This window comes from Halichoerus grypus, chromosome 7, assembly GCF_964656455.1.
Source record: "Halichoerus grypus chromosome 7, mHalGry1.hap1.1, whole genome shotgun sequence".
In the NCBI taxonomy this organism is placed as follows: Eukaryota; Metazoa; Chordata; class Mammalia; order Carnivora; family Phocidae; genus Halichoerus; species Halichoerus grypus.
Window position 1 is genome coordinate 1,451,453 of NC_135718.1, and position 25,792 is coordinate 1,477,244.

The following is a 25,792-nucleotide window of genomic DNA, read 5'->3' on the forward strand; positions in this document are numbered from 1 at the left end:
ACAAAAAAAAAAATTGGTCCTAGAAGACTGTTGTCTGATTTTATGATGCATGTCTAATATTAACTTATAAATCTGATTCTTACATGACATTAACAGGTGTTTTAATATTCTTTGCAATAACTTTCGCTGGCTTCTGTACATTATACACAGTACAAACTCCACTTCGCTGACCAGACACAGCCATTACCATCGATAATGACATCCTCGTTACCTAGCGAGACACTGCTGTGGGACACCTGAGATTTCTGACACTAAGCACACAAAGATCTTGGCCATCAGCTCACTACGGGTAAGGCCATAGGGTACAAGCAACAAAGCCAACTGCAAGAAAAGTCCTTAGGTGTTCTCCAGCTAAGGTCTCGAGGGAACAGATCGGAATTCATGAAATGGACTCCTGGATCAAGGAAAAGTTTTAGAAAAGAATTTTCTCCTGCTCGGGGGCACAGAGTGCGGGCTCAATCAGGACAAGGACGTGGGTTTAGTCCCGCACGGGCTGCTGTCAGCCCACTCCATCCAGCACAGGGACTCTTCACCTTCGTCAGCTGCCCAGACAATCTCATCTCTGGCTGCTGTGAGGACGAGGACAGGCTGGATCAGTACAAACCCGTCCCAGCTGCTGGAGCACCGACAGAAAGGGCCTGTCCGACTGGCAGATGGGAGGGCGTGCTCTGCACACGCAGGGCCCCAGAGAAGAGGCGGGAGTGTTTAAAGACCAACACTGCTACACAGCTCCTGAGGCAGCTTGTCCAATCCTCGGAAACAGACCCCGGTACTGAAAGTACTCGAAGAACTCCCCTCGCCACTCCCGAAACTGCCATAACGTGATACAACTCTTAAAGGTGTGCACATTTTATTTTTTTTTATTTTTTAAAGATTTTATTTATTTATTTGACAGAGAGAGACACAGCGAGAGAGGGAATACAAGCAGGGGGAGCGGGAGAGGGAGAAGCAGGCTTCCCGCGGAGCAGGGAGCCCGATGCGGGGCTCGATCCCAGGACCCCGGGATCATGACCTGAGCCGAAGGCAGACGCTTAACGACTGAGCCACCCAGGCGCCCCAGGTGTGCACATTTTAGTGAAATAGTTAACACAGGACTTCCTGCGATACAAGCTCTCACCTGCACTGGGCACGACTTTTTAATTTTTTAAAGATTTTGTTTGAGAGAGAGAGAGACTGAGAGACAGCAGGAGAAGGGGGAGGGGCAGAGGGAGAAGCAGACTCCCCGCCCAGCAGGGAGTCCAATGCGGGACCCAGGGATCATGACCTGAGCCAAAGGCAGCCGCGTAACCGACTGAGCCGCCCGGGCGTCCCCTGTGTACGACTTTTAAACACACACTGAATTGTTTTGCCTGGGATGTCTTTCCTTTTTTTTTTTTTAAGAAACAAAAACACAAACACCCCTTCAGTTACAGCTGTGAAAAGGATTAGGCTTCTTGTTAGAAGTGCCACTTTTTAAATTAAATTACTCAAAATAACCCAATTTGTTTAAATAAAATTAAAATATTCTGTATTGGACTAAACGGGACTAAGTCTCTGTCATCCATACCCAGGGGGTGTACGATATTATATAATTAATGGCATTGTAGCTCTGTCAGTGATTTTTAAACTTAATTAAAAAAGACTGAATCTTTTAAAAGAGAAACTCCCATGACTACCACTGGTGAGAAATTATTGTCATTAAGCTGTGCAAATATGTATGAATCTAAAATTAGAAAATGTTGTCCGCAGAGTTTAGAAGAGCTCTAAAGTCAAAATAAATATACAAACTAAATACCAACGAAATTTAAATTACCAACATGAGTTTAATGTGATGGCCATTACTTTACAAAACTAGTGTCATGCTAAAGCGAAAATATGGTACTGACTGAGGGCACCCAGTGGGGCCTTTACACCTGCCACGCACCGCGCGAGGGCTCAGGCACACCGCCCTGGCTGTCTGAGCAGCCAGAGGCCCCTGCGCAGGGCCCACGTCAGCACCCGCTGGCCACAGGGGGCGACACTGCATTTGGGCAGTGGCCGCAAGGCTCCCATGCGCTGGTGCGCCGTCTGCGACGAGGCACTCTGCCGGGAGGGGTCCTCTGGCTGATGCAGAACTTACTTAGTACATCTCTAAGTCAGATTCCGAAACCATGACACATGCCTGGCAGCCCCTAAGAGCCCAGCTCAGACTTTCTGTCAAGTGTGGCCCACTGTGGGCACGGGCCTTTCCGTCCCACCACCACTAAGGTGCCGAGGAGAGCTGGAAAGGTGTCCATCCACAAAGCAACAATGGTGGGCAGGCTTTGCCACGCAGATGACGGCAAGGGGCGGAGGTGTGGTAGGTGACAGTCTAAGGGGGGGCGACGTCTCAACCTGCCGAGGGCTTTGGCCAGGCTGCACACCAGGTGCTGGGTATGGAGATGGCAGAAGGTCAGTTTCCCGAACTGCTGGGTCCCCAAGCTTGTCCCCATCCTGTCAGGTGGGAACACACAGTTACTCCCCCTTCCTGTTTCCCAAACGCCGGCTGCCACGAGTGAAGGGTTCCCACCATCTCCAGGGCTCCTCTCCGAAACGATAAATCTCCGGAGAAAAGGCCTCAAGATTCAAACACTTGGGGTCCTTAAAGAAATGACCAACCAGGACGCCTGGGTGGCTCAGTTGGTTAAGCATCTGCCTTCGGCTCAGGTCATGATCCCAGGGTCCTGGGATCGAGTCCCACATGCTTCTCCCTCTGCCTGCCTCTATCTCTCCCTCTCTGATAAATAAATAAAATCTTAAATATATATATATATATATATATTAAAAAAAAAAAAAAAAAAGAAAAGAAAAGAAATGACCAACCACAGGGAAGCCCTCCAGCTGGAAAGCCCACCTGCTCACGGAACTGCCTGCTGGCTCCAAAGTGGCTGCATCTTAGACATGAACTAATCACTCAGGGTCTGCAGACAGGTGAGAGAAAACGCCAAAACAAGGAAGTTGGAGGAAAGAGGGGCAGTGCATCAACAAAATGTCAAAGAAACGACAATTAATGTCCTCAGGGAGCTAATGCCTGCCAACAGGAATGACCTCAGCAATGTTGGCCGGGCGCCTGCCAGGGGCCAGGTGCTGTTCTAACGGAGCACGGCCCTGCGTGAAGCTAGCAAACCTCCAACAGCCTGGGAAGCAGGGCTCCTGTCACCCCTCTCTGAGGGAGAAGCAGGCCCTGGGCACTGTACCCAGCTCACCCGTGTGGCAGCCTCAGCCTGTCATCAGGGCACAGGCTGCCAGCCCCCTCATCCAGCGGGCTCCCTGGAGGATGGGCTGCATGCTACTACAGAGAAAGGAAAAACAAGGATGTGAGCTTCGAAAGTCAAACGGTAATAATTTCAAAACTCAACACGTCTTCTAAAGGGTAGAACAAAAGACAAAGAGATGGACAAGAGGAGAGAAAAGATGATCAGAGGATCGGGGTAGATGGCCCATCACCAGGCCACAAGCTCCAGAAAGACGAGAGAAAAGGAAGTGACACAGATGTCAAAGAACTAAGATGAGTGTGTCCCAGGGCAGGAGCACAGGGGCCTCCAGGCTGACAAGGTCCGTGAGGGCCGAGCCTGACCCTGGAGCAGACCCTCACCCACAGTGCCTCACTAAGAAAACTCCAACACCGAGGATAAAGGGAGATTCTAAAATTTTCCAGAGAAAACAAACAGGTAACACACCAAAGGAATCAGATGGCAGCAGACAGACGCAGAAAATGGTGGCTGGAATACCTACCATCCTCAAAATTCCGAGAACAAATAATTTTCAACCCATAATTCTACACCTAGCCAAATTTTCAATTGTGTTTAAAAGGGAGGGTAAAGATGTTTTCAAACATGCAAAAAAAAAGGGCAAAACCCACACAACTAAAACCCCTTTTCTCAGCAAACCACTGTAAGGTGCAATTTGGCAAAATGAGAATAAACCAAGGGAAAGGAAGGTGGGGGACCTGACATGCCAACGCTGGTGAAGACAGGATAGGAGCCAATGGCTCTGGGAGCAGCAGTCCCGGCTGGGGGGACGTCGTTGGGGGACAGGAGGGCTGGACAGACGGTGCCCGCTGCGTCTGGAACCCGCAGGGCAAGGTATGCGCACAGCTGCCGCAGCGTCCCTTCACACGCACCACACAGAGAGCCAAGCACATGGAGCCACCAGGCAATCGTTAGCTCTGGGAAAATGAAATTTGTATGAAAAAGAAAACGTATACTTCACTTCAGTAACGAACAGTCAGCACAGTGCGGAGGGAACTGAGACTCCTGACGGAACCCTCTCAACTCTTTCCTTTCCTGTTCTTTTTTTTTGGGGGGGGTGCATGTGGGTGGAAGGTGATGTTAGCAAAAAAAGCTAAATCATCGGTTACCATAACGGGAAGTCAGTACTCACTGTTCCAAATAAACCCAGGAAATCGGAAGTTAGCAGCACATCACTCAGGGCTGCTGAGGATGCTTCACGGCTGGGAGGGGCAGGGGTAAGAGGCGCTGGGTCTAGGAGGGTGTACTGCGTGCAACATAAGGAAGCAGGAACAGGACATGTGGGGGGAGGGGGCCCGGAGGGAAAACGTCGTCGTCAAGGCATTAAAAGATGGAGAACAAAGGGGCGCCTGGGTGGCTCAGTCGGTTAAGCGTCTGCCTTCGGCTCAGGTCATGATCTCAGGGTCCTGGGATCGAGCCCCATGTCGGGCTCCCCGCTCAGCAGGGAGTCTGCTTCTCCCTCTCCCTCTGCCCCTGCCTCTGCTCTCTTTGTCTCTCTCTCTCAAATAAATAAAATCTTTAAAAAAAAAAAAAGATGGAGAACATGAAGTCACATTCATGTGCCCACGGCATAGCACAGCCGAGGGGGGCTGATGACACAGGAGAGCTGGGTTAGCAGCCAGGTGGGAGCAGGGGCACCTGCACTGGGGGGGGGTGTTTTGGGGGGGGTCAGGGAGGGCACAGCACAGGAGAGGCAGGAGCGGACCTGGGCTTGACAAGTGGTCTCACCAGATGGCAGCTCTTCTTTCCAGGGGCAGGAGAGAAGATTCATCTGCTCAGAGCACAGGTGATGTGGGGGGCGAGTGAAGACGTGTTCTCGGAACAGGCGGGAACCGCGCCAGAGAAATGCAGGGTTGTGTCACGGCATCAATGGCAGCAGCTTATTTTTAAAATTCGGCAAACACACTGAGTGACTACTGTAGGCCGGGCAGTGCCCTGCGTGCTGGGGACACAGAGCTCCCGGGGACCGACATCTCTGTGAACGGAGTAACTTTAAACGACCCCTTCAGTGGAGCTTCTGGAGTTGCTCGGCAGGCAGATGGGGAGACCAGGTGTGGGGCTCTGCCAGGACTATGAGGACAGGGGCTGAGAGAGACAAGGAGTGAGGTGTCAGGCCCTGGGGTCCAACCGAGGGGATGGGGAGACAGCTCTAGCAGCAGATTCGGGTGTGTGCTGAGTACACAGGAGTTTGCTGTATTAGTCTTGTACTTTCCCAAACTTTTAAGCTTTTCAAAACTAAACATGCAAGTGTGAAAATTTCATTTCCTCTACTTCACCGCCCTACGTCCGATGTGACCATCATCTCAGGCTGAATTCCTGGGACAGCCTCCCGAGTGGCCCGCTCCGCGTCCTGCACTGCCCGTCAAAGTTCTAGCTGCACAAAGCAGAGGAACATTCTTGAAGGCTTGAATCACATCACCACCCTAACGCCCTATCAATACCCAACTATCACAGCTCATCTGTTTACCAAATAAGTAACACAGGAAATCGGAACTTACCACCTAAATTGCTGAGTCATTGTCAAAACAAAAGAAACCACAACAATGACGAGGGAAATACAGTCGCCAGCCATTTAATTTCTTCTCTCCTCTCTCCAGGTAGCTCAAGCTGTGGAGGCTAATTTAAACGCCACCTTCTGGCCAGGGACCCGTCTGTTCCTGGTAAGGAAGCTCCGTGGACCCCAAAAGCACCGGCAGGACGTGGGGGAGACCCAGACTTATGCACACGCTCCTCCTGAGACCACTGTCCCCTTCCTGACCTTCTCCCCTCACTGCCAGGACTGCGTGAAAACCAGTCTCAAGAAGGGCTCACGATGAAAGCCAATCATCTACTTCCCCTTAAAGTCTCATCAGAATCCCCAGCCAGTAAGGTTCTCAAGCGGTGTGAGTGAAAACCACCACACACCCGCCGGCCCGATGGGGAACAGCAGGAAGCCTCACACACCGCTTGGGGGGCGGGGGGGAGCCGCACCAGCGCTTGGACGGGCCGTGCCTGCCAAAGCTCAGCAGCCACACATTCCATGACCCAGAAACCCCACTGCAGACACAGGCCACCAGCCACCCGGCCGCTCGGTCAGTGCGACGGCACTCGGTGGCGGCGCATTCACAGAAGAAACCACCCGCGTGCCCACGAACAGGAGGAAGATGCACCCACGGTGGAGCATTCACAGGGTGACACCACCCAGCCATGGAAGCGGATTTCGGCTACACACCGAACAAAACGGATTAGTCTCACCAAGAAAATACTGAGGAGCACTTACAGTGGGATCCCATTTATATCAAGTCCAAAAGCAGGGGGATCTAATCCACAGGGTGAGTGCTTCCAAGGGTAGGAGGGCCCAAGGTGCTGGCTCCCTGGCCCCGGGGAACGTGCACCCCATACTTGCGTGTTTTCCGTCAGCAGCGCACCGCACTGCACCTCCCCTACATCCTGTTTACTGATGTCCACCTTCTCCCGGATTCCCAGCCCCACTGGGTCCTGGGCTTCCCCGAGTCTGACTCAAGAGCCCGCCCTCCCCAGCCCTGGCCTCGAAGCCCGGAGCTGCCCTGAAGCCTTCTCGGACGGCGGTGCTCTGCTCGCGCTCCCCTGCCTCCACGGACTTCCGCGGCGCCCCCAGACCGCCGGGCAACCACCTCTCCACACCTCGTCCTCTGCCCACGTTCCTGTGCGCCAGCCCCCCGCCTCACTCTGCTAGTGATTGTGCCTATTTTGCTCAAACCAGAAGCGCCCAGAACAGATCCTCCACACAGTCGCGCCACCAAGAGGTCCTGTCCCACCTAGGCTCCTCGAGGACTTTGCTCCGAAGGCAACCTTCCCGCTCTCTGCGGCACCATCCATTTTCTCCCCTCTTACAGATGAGTCCTGATTTCACACAGAAATACTGTAATCTCTCATCTTAAAAAAAAAAAAAGAAGAAAAAAAGAAAGCTGACCTCCACTTCATCCTCTTAAAGCAAAGCTGGACAGTGCTCTGTCTTCACGGTCTCTGCCTCCTCTCTTCCCACTCCTTCTGGAGCTCACTCTAAGGAGTGGCTGCCTCCACCACTGGGCAAGGTCACTTGCTTCAACACACCCAGGTCCTTTCCCACCATGGCCAGACCCATTCTCTCCTCTGTCTGTGAATGTGTAAGACATGTATCGAGGGCACTGGCCACACCATTTACCTCATGCTCCACAGCATGTCAGAGTGCATGCATATATATTGTAGAAACTCCAACAATAACACAGAAAATTAATCCAGTGACAAGAGGCTTTGGGAAAATCACACTAAAAAATACTGAAGATGCTTTACTATATATTCAGATTTAGAAGTACTATCTACTCTCCAAGGACAAAAAAATCTAATGAGCATGTCAGATAAATCAGAGAATTTCCGCTTATTATGGTGAAAAACATTACACACTTATATAAAAAAATGGAAAATTTTCTACTAACAGACACAAATAAATAAATGTGTGTGTATAGCATTTTTAACTATCTTTTTAAAGCAGATCACCAAAGGCAAAAGTTCTCTTTCAGAAACCAGACATGAACTGATAGAAGTGAATTATAAGCCTCCACCAAACATAAAAAATGGAAAACCACCTGTAAGAAATATACTAAGGTTCTAAACTAGAGACACTATAGTCTTAAAAGCACTCAAAACTGAGTTTCTCCAAATTATGAGTAGGCTGGATAAAATGTGACAAAGCAGGGCGCCTGGGTGGCTCGGTCGGTTAAGTGTCTGCCTTCAGCTCAGGTCATGATCTCAGCGTCCTGAGATCGAGTCCCGCGTCGGGCTCCCTGCTCAGCAGGAGAGTCAGCTTCTCCCTCTCCCTCTGGACTCTCCCTCTCTCTCTCAAATTAATAAATAAAATCTTTAAAAAAAAATGTGACAAAGCAGAAAAATCTGAACATTGTTTTCTAGTTAGTCACTAAAAAAAAAATAGTTTGTGGCAAATTATCTAAATAAACTGGAAAAGTCAGAAGAGAGAACTGAAAGTCATTTTCTCTGCTCTAGAATAAACAGTATTTTAATAAAAGGAAGAGTAAACTGTATCTTAGGAATACAAGGATAGTTTAAGATTGAAAACGAACCAACACAATAACACACCATATTAACAGAACAGACAGAAACCGCATGGTTATCGCCTCTGCAGACAAAGCATTTGACAAAATCCAACACCTGATCACGATAAAAGCACTCAATATACTAGGAATAGAGGGAACCTTCCTCAACTTGATAAACAGCACCCACAGAAAAAGCCACAGCTAACATCATACTTAATGGTGAGAGTGGATGCTTTCCCCGTTAAGACCAGGAAGAAGACAAGGATGTTCACCCTGACCATTTCTGGGAAGCTTTCTCCTGAAGGTTCCAGCCAGGGTAATTAGTCAAGGAAAACGAAAGGCATCCAGATTGAAAAGGAGTAAGTAAAACTTTCTTTGTTCGAAGATGGCATTACCTTGTACGCAGAAAATCCTAAGGAATCCACGAACCACTATCAGTGCTAATAAGCAAGTGTAGTGAGGACTCAGGACACAAGAACAAACACAAAGATCAACTGTATTTCTATACACCAGCAATGAACAACCCAAAATGAAATTAAGGAAACAATTCCATTTACATAGGTATCATCAAAAATAATAAGGTACTTAGGAATAAATTTAACCAAAAGATTGCAAGATTTATAAACTAAAAATTGTAAAACATTGTTGAAAGAAATTAAAGAAAACCTAAAGAAATGGAAAGATTTCATGTGGAAATAGAAGTATTCTCCAAATCAACGTACAGAGTACAGGCAACACCCTTATAAAGCCCCAGCAGTCTCCCCCACTCCATCACCCCACAGCAGAGAGTGACAAGTTGAATCTAAAAATGCATGTGGGACTGTAAGGGACCCAGAACAGCCAAAACAATTTTTAAAAAGAACAGAGTTGGAGGACTCACACTTCTTGATCTCAAAATTTCACTGCAAAGCTACAATAATTAAGACAGTGTGGTACTGACATAAAGACAGACATACAGACCAAGGGGAGAGAATTCAGAGTCCACACAGATACCCTTACATCCATGGCCAATTCATTTTCAACAGAGGTGCCAAGACAACTCAAGGGGGAAGAAAACCAGTATTTTCAACAAATGGTGACCAAGACAACTAGATATCCACATGCAAAAGAAAGACATTGGACCCTTACCTAATGCCACATACCAAATTAACTCAAAATGAGACAAAAACCTAAATATAAGAGCTAAATCTATAAAACTCTCACAAGAACACAGGAACAAATCTTTGTGATCTTGGATTAGGCAATGGTTTCTTAGATAAGACACCAAAAACGTTGCAGACAAAAAAAAAAAAAAAAGGTAAGTTGGACATCATCTAAATGGAGAATTCTTGCGCACCTAAAGACACTGAGTGAAAAGACAATGCACAGAGTGAGAGGAAATATTTGCAAATTATGTACCAGGTGAGGGTCTAGCATCTGGAATATATAAAGAACTCAATAATTTTTTTAAAAAGTCAACTAAAAAAATGGGCAAAGGACTTGAATAGACATTTTTTCCAAAGAGAATATACAAATGTTGAATAAGCACAGGAAAAGATGCTCAACATCCTTAGTCTCTAGGGAAATGCAAATCAAAAGCATAATGGGATAGCACTGCATGTCTGTATTACAACGGCTGAACAAAAAACCCAAAACACCCTACAACTGCTGTCCAGGATGTAGAGAAACGAACCCTCATACATTGCTGGTGAGATTGTGACATGGTGCGGCCACTTGGGAAAACAGTTTGGCATCTCCTCAAAAAGGTAAACAGAGTTAGCAAATGACTGAGCAATCCCACTCTTAGGTATTATGCGTGAAAAAACTGAAAACACACGTCTACGTAAAAACTTGTACAAGAATATTCACAGCAACATTTAAACAGCCAAATAATGGAAAAAGCCCAAAGCGTTCATGAAATGAACTGAAAAACAAAATGTGGTCTATATTCACACGATGGAATATCATTCAGCCAAACAAGGAGTGAAATACTGACACGTGCTAGATTGTGGGTGAACCTTGAAGACATTTTGCTAAGTGGAAAAAGCCAGACATAAAAAGCCACCTAATAAATTATTTCATTTCTACAAAATGTTCACAATAGGCACATTCATAGAGACAGGAAGGAGGTCAGTGGATGCCAGGAGGTGGGGAGGAGGGAATGAAGAGGGACTGCTAATGAGGTTTCTTCTGGGGGGATGAAAATGTTCTAGAACTAGACAGTGGTGACGGCTGCACAAGTCAGTGAACATACTAAAAAATACCCAACTGCAAACTTTACAAGTATGAGTTTTACGCCGAATGAATCATTATCTCAATAAAGCTGTTATTTTTACAAGTATACAATAAAAATAACTGGACCAAGTCACCGGAAGGGCCCTCACAACTTGTAACATTTCTCAATTGTATTCTGAAAGTAGACCGGATTATTTCATGTTTTTTCTAAGCACACAGAAACCTATGAATTGTTCAACAAAACACTATTTTTAATCCCATTTCACTTAAACCGAAAGAACTTTTGTTTCTTTGGGCTACTTCTCGCAAGCATGTGTGTAAGGTGGCAAAGATCAGAAAGATCAGGAAAATAAGTGTTCACATCATTCCCCAACTGCAAGTCTTGTCAGACCAATGTCAGTGGACTTCCAAAACTTAGGAAACCACATTTCACTTCTGTTGTTAAAGCCCCTCAGAGATGTAACCACTCTTCAAGGAAAATCTGACTCATACAGAGTATTATTCCATGCTCTATCCCCCTCCACCCCATCCTAAAAAATGAGAAGTTCTGATCCTCAAAGGCCATCTGACAGAATACAACCCCCTCTCCTGCAGACGCATTGAATAACGTGAACAGTCATTAGGAGATTCTATGCTTACTCTCCCGAACAGTGACTCCTTCAGGAAACAGCCACTGTGTGGACCATGGCACAAGTCTGATCCAAGGCAAGTCAAAGCACTCTGGAACTACCAATGACAGAACATTATCTTTGTAACACCATCATCAAAGTACTTACTAGAACTTTCGAAGAAAATTAAAAATAAACACTCTCCAACTGAAAATCTCGTCCCGCAAATGATTCCAGCCTACCCCCACACACTGCAGCTGGAGTAACTTTTATTTTCTAAACACAAATGTGATCGTGCGATTTTCCTACTTAACATGCATCAGGTGAATTCTCAACTGCCCTTAGGATAAAGATCAAAATCCTCATTCTAATCTCCCCTTTGCTTTCTACAGTCTGATCACCCAGGCCTTAGTTTCTTTTTTTCTTTTTTTTTTTTAAGATTGTGTTTATTTATTTCAGAGAGAGAGAGACAGAGATGGCAAGAGAGAGCACAAGCATGGAGGAGAGGGAGAAGCAGGCTCCCCACTGAGCAGGGAGCCCGACGTGGGGCTCGATCCCAAGACCCTGGGATCCTGACCTGACCACCGACTGAGCCCCCCAGGTGCCCTCAGGCCTTAGTTTCCTAAACTGGTCATAATTCTTCCTGTTTCAAGCGCTCCTCCATGCTCTATACTGTGCTGGGACAGCTCCTCCTATCCCTGGACCCTGTCCATATCTCTCTGTCCTTCACACCAAAGCCCAAGATCCCACTGTTCAGTGAGGCCCTCTGACCTCTTCTGGGACCCTCAACACAATGGCAGCTTTAGCAGCGTATGTCTCAGGACCGTGTGTGTGGTAGAGCAGTGCTTTTGCTCACGGTACACTAGCAGTAGGGACGCACACCTGCAGAATGGATGCACCAAGAGGCAAAAGAAACAGGAGCTCAGAGTTCCTTTGTTAACCGTGGTCACTAACTATTGGTCGGCAAAACTCCCCTTCCTGTTGCATAGCCAGACACAACTATTCCTTGGTATTTCAGACTCAGACCAGCAAGAAGACAATGACTAGCATTTCTGTCATAGACGTAAAAAAGGCCATTAATTTGAGAAACTGGTACCAAAGGGGAAGAATCCCTCTCTAAATTTGGGAAATGATCTTTAAACCTAGTCTGTCATATTAGAAAAACAGGCTGCGATCATTTCTCTCCTTATATGCCACCCTTTTTTTTTTTAAAGTAAGCTCTGTGCCTCACTTGGGGCTTGAACTCACAACTCTGAGATGAAGAGTCACACATTCCACCCACAGAGCCAGCCAGGTGCCCCCTTATGTGTCATCTTTTATTAGTATCTGTCAGGTACATGCACAGCCCTGAGAGTCTTCCTTATACTGAATAAGCACAGTCCAGTCTATTTAAACACACGTGGAAGAACTCACAGATAGTTCTAAGTTAAAGAAATCCTGAAATAGGCAAGATTATCAAATAAGTGATATATTTACCAGGTAAATGATAAAAGAAGTCAAAGTTTTATCGGATTTTAAGCAAACAATGATTACTCACCCCCAGTTTGTGATTTTATTTATTTTTTAAGTATTTTATTTACTTGTAGAGGGGGGAGAGAGCGCGCGCACACACGCGAGGAAGCACAAGCACGGAGAGCGGCAGGCAGAGGGAGAGGGAGAAGCAGACTCCCCCTGCTGAGCAGGAAGCCTGATGTGGGACTCGATCCCAGGACCCTGGGATCATGACCTGAGCCGAAGGCAGACGCTTAACTGACTAAGCCACCCAGGTGTGCCCCCAGTTTGTGATTTTAGAAAAATTGTAGCAAGTTATTTTTGACCAGTAAGTTCATTCAGTGCAATATAAATAATTCAATTTCCAAATAGCTTTTGAGGAATATATTTATTCTTTAAGAATAAAATTTTTTCAATTTTCAATGACTAAAAATAAAAACAGCATTAGAGATGTAGAATTTCCTACTTCAAAAAATCCACATTTAATTCTGCCATAAAATGGAATGAAACTGACCTATTCAAGAGAATGAGAAGATAAGCCACACATCAGGAGTAAATATTTGCAAAAGATACAGCTGATAAAGGACTGTTATCCAAAATGTACTAAGAACTCTTAAAATCAACAGTAAGAAAACAGCCCAACTACAAAATGGGCAAAAACCTTAACAGACATTTCAGCAAACAAGATATACAGATGGCAAATAAGCATATGAGAAGATGCTCAGCATCACATCCTCAGGGAAATGCAAATTAAAACAAGATACCACTATACATCTATCAGAATGGCAAAACCCTAAATCACTGATAGCGCCAAAATGCTGGTAAAGATGTGGAGCAACAGGTACTCTCATTCACTGCTGGTGGGAATGCAAAATGGTGCAGACACTTTGCAAGAAAGTTTGGTCGTTTCTTACAAAACTAAACATTCTCTTCCCATATGATTCAGCAATTGTGCTCCTTGGCATTTACCCAAAGGAGCTGAAAATTTACGTCTACCCAAAAACCTGCACACAAATGTTTACAAGCAACTTTATCCATAATTTTTGAAACTTGGAAGCAACCAAGATGTTCTTTGTTCTTCAGTAGGTGAACTGTGGTCCATCCAGACAATGGAATATTATTATTCAGAACTAAAAAGAAATGAGCCATCAAGCCATGAAAAGACACGAGAGAACCTTAAATGCATACAACGAAGTGAGAGAAGCCAGAATGAAAAGGCTGCGTACTGTGTGACCCCAACGACATGACACTCTGGAAAAGGTCAAACTTTGGAGACAGTGAAGAGATCAGTGGTTGCAGGGGCGAGTGGAGGTGAAGAACAGGCAGAGCACAGAGGATTTTCAGGGCAGAGAAACTACTCTGCATGATACTATAATGATGGACATGAGTCATTACACATTTGCCCAACCCACAGAACGTTTAACACCCATATTGAACTATAATGTAAACAGGTTGATAATGGGACTTTGGGCAATTGTCAGTGTTGGTTCTTTTGTTGTAACAAATCTACCATCTGGTGGGGGATGTTGACAGTGGAAGAAACTGTATGTGTGGTGGGGAGGGGAGCAGGGAGTATATGGAAAATCTTTGTAGCTTCCCCTTAATTTTACAGTGAACCTAAAACTGCTCTAAAAAAGTCAAGTCTTAAAAAAAAATTTCTGATATGTGTTACAATGTGTAGAGACCTTAAAATCACTATGCACAGTGAGATAAACCAGATACAGGTGGACAGTGTTGTATAATTCCACTTACACGAGGTCCCTACAATAGGCATATGAATTTTCATAGAAACGGAAAGCAGAATAGAGATTATTGGGGGCTGGGGGGGAAAAGGAAAAGGGTTTTTTAAAAATTTATTATTTAATGGGGATAGAGTTTTTGTTCAGGATGATGAAAAAGTTTTAGGTACAAATAGATAGTGCTGATAGTCACACAACATTGTAAATGTAACTAATGTCAATGAGTTATATGCTTACAAATGGTTAAAACGATCAATCTTAAACTCTGTATAGTTTACCACAATTAAAAAAAAATTCCCAGACCTCACAAGAACGTCCACTCTCACCACTTTTATTCAACAGAGTACTGGAAGTCGCAGTCACAACAATTAGCCAACATAAAGAAATATAAGGCATCCAAATTGGTAAGTAGTAAAACTCTATTTGCAGATGACATGATACTATACATAGAAAATCCTAAAGAATCCACCAAAAAACTACAAGACCTGATAAATAAATTCTGTAAAGTCACAGGATTCAAAAATCAATGTACAGAAATCTGTTGCATTCCTGTAATACTAATAATGAAGTGGCAGAAAGTGAAATTAAGAAAACAATCCCATTTACAACTGCACCAAAACCAATAAAATATCAGGAATATACTTAACCAAAGAGGTGAATAACCTGTACTCTGAAAACTGTAAAACAATGATCAAAGAATTTCAAGATGACGCAAAGAAATGGGAACACATTCCATGCTCATGGGTTGCAAGAATATTGGTAAAATGTCTACACTACCCAAAGCAATATACACATTCAATGCAATCCCTATCAAAATAACACCAGCATTTTTCACAGAGCTAGAACAAATAATCCTAAAATTTGTATGGAACCACAAAAGACCTTAACTAGCCAAAGCAATCTTGAAAAACAAAACCATGGGGGTATTGCAATCCCAGACTTCAAGTTAAATCACAAAGAGGTAGTAATCAAAACAGAATGATACTGGCATAAAAACAGACACAGAGATCAATGGAACAGTATAGAAAACCCAGAAATAAACCCACAACTCTGTGGTCAATTAATCTTCAACAAAGGAGGATGAATATCCAATGGGAAAAAGTGTCTTCAACAAATGGTGCTGGGAAAACTGGTCACATGCAAAAGAATTAAACTGGACCACTTTCTTACACCACATACAAAAATAAACTCAAAATGGATTAAAGGCCTAAATGTGAAAACCTGAAACCATAAAAATCCTGGAAGAGACCACAGGCAGTAATGTCTCTGACCTCGGCCACAGCAATTTCTTTCTAGTTATGTCTCCTGAGGCAAGGGAAACAAAAGCAAAAATAAACTATTGGGAGTTCATCAAAATAAAAAACTTCTGCACAGCAAAGGACTAAAAGTCAACCTATGGAATTGGAGAATATATCTGCAAATGACATATCTGATAAAGGTTTAGTTACCAAAATATATAAAGAACTTAAACAACTCAACTCCCAAAAAAACAAACGATCCAAATAAAAAATGTGCATAAGACACGAGCAGACATTTCTCCAAAGAAGACAACCAGATGACCAACAGACACATGAAAAGATGCTCAACATCACTCGTCATCAGGCAAATGCGAATCAAAACCACAATGAGATGTCACCTCACACCTGTGAGAATGGCTAAAATCAACAACTTACAAGAAACAACAACAGCAAGGATGTGGGGAAAGAGGAACCTTCTTCCACTGTTGGTGGGAATGCAAGCTGGTGCAGCCACTGTGGACAACAGTATGGAGGTTCTTCAAACAGTTAAAAATAGAGCTACCCTACTATCCAGTAATTGCACTACTGGGTACTTACCCCAAAATGCAAAAACACTAATTTAAAGGGGATACATGCACCCCGATGTTTATAGCAGCATTATCTGCAATAGCCAAAGTGTCCACTGACTGATGAATGGATAAAGAAGAGGTAGTCTATTTCAAAAACACAAAAAAACCCCCAAAAAACCCAAAAAAACCCACAAAAAAACAAAAAAAACAACAAAAAAAAGAAGAGGTAGTCTATATATACAATGGAATATTACTCAGCCACCAAAAAGAATGAAATCTTGCCATTTGCAATAACATGGATGGAGCTAGAGAGTATTATGTTAAGCAAAATAAGTCAGTCAGAGAAAGACAAATACCATATAATCTCACTCATATATGGAATTTAAGAAACAAACCAGGAAAGGAAAAACAGAGAGAGGCAAACAGAAGAAAGAGACTCTTAACTATAGAGAACTGATGGTTACCAGAGGGGAGGTGGGGAGGTGGTGAAGTGGGGAGGTGGGGAAGTGGGTGGGTGGGTGGGGGAATGAGTGAAGCAGGTGATGGGGATTAAAATAAATAAACTTAGGGGGCACCTGGGTGACTCAGCTGGTTAAGCATCTGACTCTTGATTTTGGCTCAAGTCATGATCTCAGGGTGGGTGACATCAAGGCCTTCGTCAGGCTCCGCACTGGGCATGGAGCCTGCTTAAGATTCCCTCTCCCTCTATCTGCCCCATCTCTACAAAAAAATTAAATAAGAATAAGCTTAGAATATAACATAGGAATCTAATACAGATTTCAATTAAAAAAAAATCCCAGTCCTTGGGGTGCTTGGGTGGCTCAGTCAGTTAAGCGTCTGCCTTTGGCTCAGGTCATGATCCCAGGGTCCTGCATCTGGCTCCCTGCTGGGCTGGGAGTCTGCTTCTCCCTCTGCTACCCCCCCAACCCTGCTCATGCTCTCTCTCTCTCAAATAAATCAAATCTAAAAAACCAAAACCCAAAAACCCAGTCCTCAAAAAACAAAGTCCAAATCAATGGTAGCCTGAGTGTTCTGTATTTTTCTGTAGGTCAAATGACATGAAAAGATGCAACCCCAGGGGCCAGTTCTCAAGGCAGTGGCATGTACTCTCTCCAAGCCAGCCGGCTCCTCCACCAGGATACCACAGGCCCTCATGGCCACCAACCCCAAAGGTAACAGCCAATGGATTTCTAAAGCAACAATTTATATGATTACCACTTTACCTATTGACACACTTTACCCTGAATGGTATTAAATAGTACACAGAAAGTCGTAAGTGGTTAATTTTATAATTCAAGTCAATTCTTCCTTTTGCCACTGAATTCCACTGTTCCTCTGTGAACATTAAGTAAACTGAGAATGGTTAAACTTTCTTGTTCTCTCAAATTTCCAGTTGTGATTACAATTACTACCTGAACTTAACCGGGCTCTGTGGCAAAAGAATGTTTTTGGTAGGAGCGCCTGGGTGGCTCAGTCAGTTAAGCATTTGCCTTCAGCTCAGGTCATGATCCTGGGATCCTGGGGTCCTGGGATTGAGCCCCACATAGGGCTCTGCTCAGTAGGGAGCCTGCTTCTCTCTCTGCCTCTGCCCCTCCTCCTGCTCGCTCTCTCCCTAATAAATGCATAAATCTTAAAAAAAATATTTTTGGTAACTACTACTCCTACCAGGACTATCTCTGACATTTCCAAAGACTTCAAAAAGTGACAGACACATCCTTTCTGGTACCATAAAGTCAAAACCTAAGAAATGTGATCTCTAACAATCAGATCACTGAGGTCTGACAAGAGAGAGCTGGACAAACAGCAACAACAGTGGGGGTAAAGTGGATACAGTCATCTTTGCTTGATGAAACACTGTAAATGGTGAGCTGTGCATCTGTTTTGGTACAAATTTGTAAGTGGGGATAGTCTAGATGCCAATTTCATGGCAGAAGCTGCCGCTGGTGAGGGAAGGGGATGAGGCAGGTAGTTAGGTTCTAATGGGGTACCCGGAGGTCAGCAACAGGGAGGGTCAGAAGTCTGTCTTGGAAGACCCCACAAGAAGCTGGATCAAACCAGACAGGCCCAAGATGGTGGGTGCCAGGATGGGACCTCTGACAAGGAAGAAAACAAGGAAGAAAAGGTGCAAACCTCCTTCCAAGAAATCCCTATCCCAAGTGACATGTATTCCTCCCCCTTGTTAACAACTGTCCAAAAAAGACAGAAAGCCGACCCCCATGTCACACAGCCCCCTCTCTCCCTAGAGCTCCTGGCTCTCCAAAGTGTGCTTTCCTTTTAATAGATTTTCCTGCTTGTGTGGCTCTCCTCCCCGTCTGCCGGGCTGTGTCTGTCTTTGAATTCCTTCTCAGGACAAGACCAAGAACCTTTGGAAACTCCTTTGGGACAGGCTGGGATGAGGCCGACGGCCCAGGGTCTCCCCAGTTCACTGGGCAACAGAGAGAGGAGCTAGCAATGGATTTGGGGGTTAACAAAAAGGACTTCAACTTGAACTGTAACTTTTACTTTTTTTTAAGATTTTATTTATTTGACAGAGAGAAAGAGAGACAGAGAGCATAAGCAGAGGGAGCAGCAGCAGAGGGAGAGGGAGAAGCAGGCTCCCCGCTGAGCAGGGAGCCCAATGCCGGGCTCGAACCCAGAACCCTGGGATCATGACCTGAGTTGAAGACAGACGCTTAACTGACTGAGCCACCCAAGCGCCCCTGTAACTTTTACTTCTTAAAAAAATCTGAAGCAGGAAGGAGCAAGATGTTGGAGGAGTAGGAGACCTAAATTTTGTCTGGTCCCAGGAATTCAGCTAGATAGTTATCAAACCATTCTGAACACCTACAAACTCAACAGGAGATCGAAGAAAAGAATAGCCCCAACTCTCTGAACAGAAAAGCGACCACTTTCTGGAAGGTCTCTTCTGATTGGTTTAGTGTATATTTTTCTGGGGTCCTTAACCCTGTCAGCATTTTGTTCTCTCATTCATCTATTGTCCTCTGGACAAAATGACAAGATGGAAAAAAATCACCTCAGAAAAAAAGAACGAGAGGCAGTAGTACCGACTGCCAGGGACCTACTTAATATGGACATCAGTAAGATGTTGGAACTAGAGTTCAGAATGACAATTATGAAGATACTAGCTGGGCTTGAAAAAAGCATGAAAAATATTAGAGAAACCCTTTCTGGAGAAATAAAAGAACTAAAATCTAACCAAGTCGAAATCAAAAAGGCTATTAATTAAGTGCAATCAAAAATGGAGGCTCTAACTGCTAGGAAAAATGAGGCAGAAGAGAGAATTAGTGATATAGAAGACCAAATGATGGAGAATAAAGAAGCTGAGAAAAAGATAAACAACTACTGGATCACCAGGGCAGAATTCGAGAGATAAGCGACACCATAAGATGAAACAACATTAGAATAATTGGGATCCCAGAAGAAAAAGAAAGAGAGAGAGGGGCAGAAGGTATATTAGAGCAAATTATAGCAGAGAACTTCCCTAACTTGGGGAAGGAAACAGGCATCAAAATCCAGGAGGCACAGAGATCCCCTCTCAAAATCAGTAAAAATAGGTCAACACCCCGACATCTAATAGTAAAACTTACAAGTCTCAGAGACAAAGAGAAAATCCTGAAAGCAGCTCGGAAGAAGAGATATGTAACCTACAATGGTAGAAACATTAGACTGGCAACAGACCTATCCACAGAGATCTGGCAGGCCAGAAAGGAGTGGCATGATATATTTAGAGCACTAAACGAGAAAAATATGCAGCCAAGAATACTATATCCAGCTAGGCTGTCATTGAAAATAGAAGGAGAGATAAAAAGCTTCCAAGACAAACAAAAACTAAAGGAATTTGCAAACACGAAACCAGCCCGACAAGAAATATTGAAAGAGGTCCTCTAAGCAAAGAGAGAGCCTAAAAGTAACATAGACCAGAAAGGAACAGAGACAACATACAGTAATAGTCACCTTACAGGCAATACAATGGCACTAAATTCATATCTTTCCAATAGTTACCCTGAATGTAAATGGGCTAAATACCCCAATCAAAAGACACAGGGTATCAGACTGGATAAAAAAACAAGACCCATCAATATGCTGTCTGCAAGAGACTCATTTTAGACCCGAAGACACCTCCAGATTGAAAGTGAGGGGGTGGAAAACATTTACCATGCTAATGGACACCAAAAGAAAGCTGGGGTGGCAATCCTTGTATCAGACAAATTAGATTTTAAACCAAAGACTATAATAAGAGATGCGGAAGGACACTATATCATACTTAAAGGGTCTATCCAACAGAAAGATCTAACAATTGTAAATATTTATGTCCCTAACATGGGAGCAGCCAATTATATAAGCCAATTAATAACAAAATCGAAGAAACACATCGACAACAATAATAGTAAGAGTAGGGGACTTTAACAACCCCCTCACTAAAAGGGACAGATCATCTAAGCAAAAGATCAACAAGGAAATAAAGACTTTAAATGACACACTGGACCAAATGCACTTCACAGATATATTCAGAACATTCCATCCCAAAGCAACAGAATACACATTCTTCTCCAGTGCCCTTGGAACATTCTCCAGAATAGATCACATCCTAGGTCACAAATCAGGTCTCAAACAGTACCAAAAGACTGGGATCATTCCCTGCATATTTTCCGACCACAATGCTTTGAAACTAGAACTCAATCACAAGAGGAAAGTTGGAAAGAACTCAAATATATGGAGGCTAAAGAGCATCCTACTAAAGAATGAATGGGTCAACCAGGAAATTAAAGAAGAATTAAAAAAATCCATGGAAACCAATGAAAATGAAAACACAACTGTTCAAAATCTTTGGGATGCAGCAAAGGCGGTCCTAAGTGGAAAGTATATAGCAATACAAGCCTTTCTCAAGAAACAAGAAAGGTCTCAAATACACAACCTAACCCTACACCTAAAGGAGCTGGAGAAAGAACAGCAAATAAAGCCTAAACCCAGTGGAGAAGAGAAATAATAAAGATCAGAGCAGAAATCAATGAAATAGAAACCAAAAGAACAGTAGAACAGATCAATGAAACTAGGAGCTGGTTCTCTGAAAGAATTAGTAAGACTGATAAACCCCTGGCCAGACTTATCAAAAAGAAAAGAGAAAGGACCCAAATAAATAAAATCATGAATGAAAGAGGAGAGAGAACAACCAACACCAAAGAAATACAAACAATTATAAGAACATATTATGGGCAACTATATGCCAGCTAATCAGACAATCTGGAAGAAATGGATGCATTCCTAGAGATGTATAAACTACCAAAACTGAACCAGGAAGAAATAGAAAACCTGAACAGACCTATAACCACTAAGGAAATTGAAGCAGCAATCAAAAATCTCCCAATTAAAAAACAAAAAACAAAAATCTCCCAACAAACAAGAACCCAGGGCCAGATGGCTTCCCAGGGGAATTCTACCAAACATTTAAAGAAGAATTAATACCTATTCTTCTGAAACTGTTCCAAAAAATAGAAATGGAAGAAAAACTTCCAAACTCATTTTATGAGGCCAGCATTACCTTGATCCCAATATCAAAGACCCCATCAAAAAGGAGAATTACAGACCAATATCCCTGATGAACATGAATGCAAAAATTCTCACCAGAATACAGTCAATAGGATCCAACAGTACATTAAAAGGATTATTCACCACGACCAAGTGGGATTTATTCCTGGGCTGCGAGGTTGGTTCAACATCCGCAAATCAATCAATGTGATTGATAATTTAATGTGATTGATAACATTAATAAAAGAAAGAACAAGAACCATACAATCCTCTCAATAGATGAAGAAAAAGCATTTTGACAAAGTACAGCATCCTTTCTTGATTAAAACTCTTCAGAGTGTAGGGATAGAGGGTACATACCTCAATATCATAAAAGCCATCTATGAAAAACCCACAGCGAATATCATTCTCAATGGGGAAAAACTGAGAGCTTTTCGCCTAAGGTCAGGAACATGGCAGGGATGTCCACTATCACCACTGCTATTCAACATAGTATTAGAAGTCCTAGCCACAGCAATCAGACAACAAAAAGAAATAAAAGGCATCTGAATCGGCAAAGAAGAAGTCAAACTCTCACTCTTTGCAGATGATATGATACTTTATGTGGAAAACCCAAAAGAGTCCACCCCAAAACTGCCAGAACTCATACAGGAATTCAGTAAAGTGGCAGGATATAAAATCAATGCACAGAAATCAGTGGCATTCCTATACACCAACATCAAGACAGAAGAAAGAGAAATTAAGGAGTCGATCCCATTTACAACTGCACCCAAAACCATAAGATACCTAGAAATAAATCTAACCAAAGAGGCAAAGATTCTGTACTCAGAAAACTATAAAATACTCATGAAAGAAATTGAGGAAGACACAAAGAAATGGAAAAATGTTCCATGCTCATGAATTGGAAGGACAAATATTGTGAAGATGTCAACGCTACCTAGAGCAATCTACACATTCAATCCAATCCCTATCAAAATACCATCCACTTTTTTCAAATAAATGGAACAAATAATCCTAAAATTTGTATGGAACTAGAAAAGACCCCGAATAGCCAAAGGAATGTTGAAAAAGAAAAGCAAATCTGGCGGCATCACAATTCCGGACTTCCAGCTCTATTACAAAGCTGTCATCATCAAGACAGTATGATACTGGCACAAAAACAGACACATAGATCAATGGAACAGAACAGAGAGCCCAGAAATGGACCCTCAACTCTATGGTCAACTAATCTTTGACAAAGCAGGAAAGAATGTCCAATGGAAACAAGACAGTCTCTTCAACAAATGGTGTTGGGAAAATTGGACAGCCACATGCAGAAGAATGAAACTGGACCATTTCCTTATACCATACACAAAAATAGACTCCAAATGGATGAAAGACCTAAATGTAAGACAGGAGTCCATCAAAATCCTAAAGAACACAGGCAGCAACCTCTACGACCTCAGCCGCAGCAACTTTTTCCTAGAAACATCGCCAAAGGCAAGGGAAGCAAGGGCAAAAATGAACTATTGGGACCTCATCAAGATAAAAAGCTTTTGCACAGCAAAAGAAACAGTCAACAAAGCCAAAAGACAACCGACAGAATGGGAGAAGGTATTTGCAAATGACATATCAGATAAAGGGCTGGTATCCAAAATCTATAAAGAACTTATCAAACTCAACACCCAAAGAACAAATAATCCAATCAAGAAATGGGCAGAAAACATGTACAGACATTTTTCCAAAGAAGACATCCAAATGGCCAACAGACACATGAAAAAGTGCTCAACATCACACGGCATCAGGGAAATCCAAATCAAAACCTCAATGAGATACCGCCTCACACCAGTCAGAATGGCTAAAATTAACAAGTCAGGAAAGGACAGATGTTGGCGGGGATGCGGAGAAAGGGGAACCCTCCTACACTGTTGGTGGGAATGCAAGCTGGTGCAGCCACTCTGGAGAACAGTATGGAGGTTCCTCAAGAAGTTGAAAATAGAGCTACCCTATGACCCAGCAATTGCACTACTGGGTATTTACCCCAAAGATACAAATGTAGGGATCCGAAGGGGTACGTGCACCCCAATGTTTATAGCAGCAATGTCCACAATAGCCAAACTATGGAAACAGCCAAGATGTCCATCAACAGATGAATGGATAAAGAAGATGTGGTGTATATATATGCAATGGAATATTATGCAGCCATCAAAAAAAAAAACCCACAAAAAACAAAATCTTGCCATTTGCAATGACGTGGATGGAACTAGAGGGTATTACGCTAAGTGAAGTAAGTCAATCAGAGAAAGACATGTATCATATGATCTCACTGATATGAGGAATTCTTAATCTCAGGAAACAAACTTAGGGTTTCTGGAGTGGTGGGGGGTGGGAGGGATGGGATGGCTGGGTGATAAGACATTGGGAAGGGTATGTGCTATGGTGAGTGCTGTGAATTGTGTAAGACTGATGAATCAAAGACCTGTACCTCTGTAACAAAAAATATATGTTAAAAAAAAAAAAAAAAAGAAGATAATAGGAAGGGAAAAATGAAGGGGGGAAAATCGGAGGGGGAGACGAACCATGAGAGACTATGGACTCTGAGAAACAAACTGAGGGTTCTAGAGGGGAGGGGGGTGGGGGGATGGGTTAGCCTGGTGATGGGTATTAAAGAGGGCACGTACTGAATGGAGCACTGGGTGCTACACACAAACAATGAATCATGGAACACTACCTCAAAAACTAATGATGTAATGTATGGTGATTAACATAACATAATAAAATTTAAAAAAAAGAAGAAAATCTGAAGGAAATAAGACCAGATATTGAAAGCAAGACTATTTATTATTATTGTATCATGTTAATAATATGTATGTAGGTTATTTTGTTTAAAGGTAACTTACAGAGTTTATCAAAATATGAGGTGGCAAACAGTCTGAAGATTTAAAATACTTCTCCTACATGTAAGGTGTATCCTGAAAACAATGACATCATAACATTTCTTTAAAACATGCAGGTAGATGGCTTACTGTGAACAGCAGAAACAAAGCTGGACGTAGCCCCCGCCGCTTTATGAAGTTAGGTGTACTTACGAATGCACTGGGATGCACAAAAGGCATTGAAGCCCCCCCACTTTTCAATAATTATTAGCTAGGTTATTGTTTGGCTTTGTTTTAAATCTAGTTAATGATACCAGTGCTTTTTAAAGGGTGTGCTTTTATGGATATCTATTTTGCCATTCGAGATGCCGGGAGCAGAAACATGAAAAGTCAGCGGCAGTGTTCAGGGAGTTTTCGCACACAGTGAGACCAGCCCAAACAGCAGGTGCTCATGAGCAGTAAGGGGAACTCTCCTGGGTTCATTCTTAGAGAGCTAGTCTTTTCCTTTTCTTAGGGGCCCTTTTCTCCTTATCATTACAAAACACAATGCATCCTTGGTGTGAAACACGTAACAATACAGAAGCATATGGCATAAAAGCAGACGTCCTTCGTCAGTGTAAATGTGAGCCCCTGCTCTCCACAGGCCCCCACTGTGAACCACTGGGCAGGGCACCTTCACACCTATGCATTTACAACCACACTCCGTTTTACAGCGGAATGCTGTTCTGCAAGCTGTTGTTGTTGTTTTTTTTTTAAAGAATTTGTTTATCTGAGAGAGAGAGAGAGAGAGCGCGCGCGCGCACGCGCGCGCAAGAGAGGGCGTAGGATCAGAGGGAGAAGTAGACTCCCTGCTGAGCAGGTAGCCCAATGCAGGACTCAATCCTGGGACTCCAGGATTATGACCTGAGCCGAAGGCAGCTGCTTAACCAACTGAGCCACCCAGGCGCCCCAAGCTGCTGTTTTTAACCTCATGTCACAGACTGCTTTCCGACAGGTATGGACCCCTTTAATGCACAATATGGGCATACCATAATGCTTTTATTCATTCATTCATTCATTTATTACCATAATGCTTTTAATCACTTCACCACTTTTGGGCATTTCAGTTTTTCCGGATGTCTGCTTGCTGCACAGTGCACAACTCTGTAAACACATGATCCTGCAGTGCTGGCATGCTCCTGCAGGGTTCCTGCAGGTGGAATCATGGGGTTGCAACCTGGCTTTAAGTTTAACAGTTACAGGGGCGCCTGGGTGGC

At 43.6% G+C, this 25,792-nt stretch overlaps 1 protein-coding gene across 2 annotated transcripts in view; it reads right to left on the minus strand.

Annotated features, from left to right (window-relative positions):
- The window catches only part of PPP2R2D (protein phosphatase 2 regulatory subunit Bdelta), a 55,258-nt gene that overhangs the window by 19,327 nt on the left and 10,139 nt on the right, over positions 1-25,792 (minus strand). Inside the window, exon 2 of one of the 2 annotated variants that reach the window (XM_036070120.2) lies at positions 4,977-5,333. The exons of the other annotated variant lie outside the window; for it this stretch is intronic. Coding sequence (XP_035926013.1) covers positions 4,977-5,019 — 43 coding nt within the window. The 5' untranslated portion in view covers positions 5,020-5,333. The remainder of the gene's footprint in view (positions 1-4,976; positions 5,334-25,792) is intronic. 2 annotated transcript variants of the gene reach the window in all.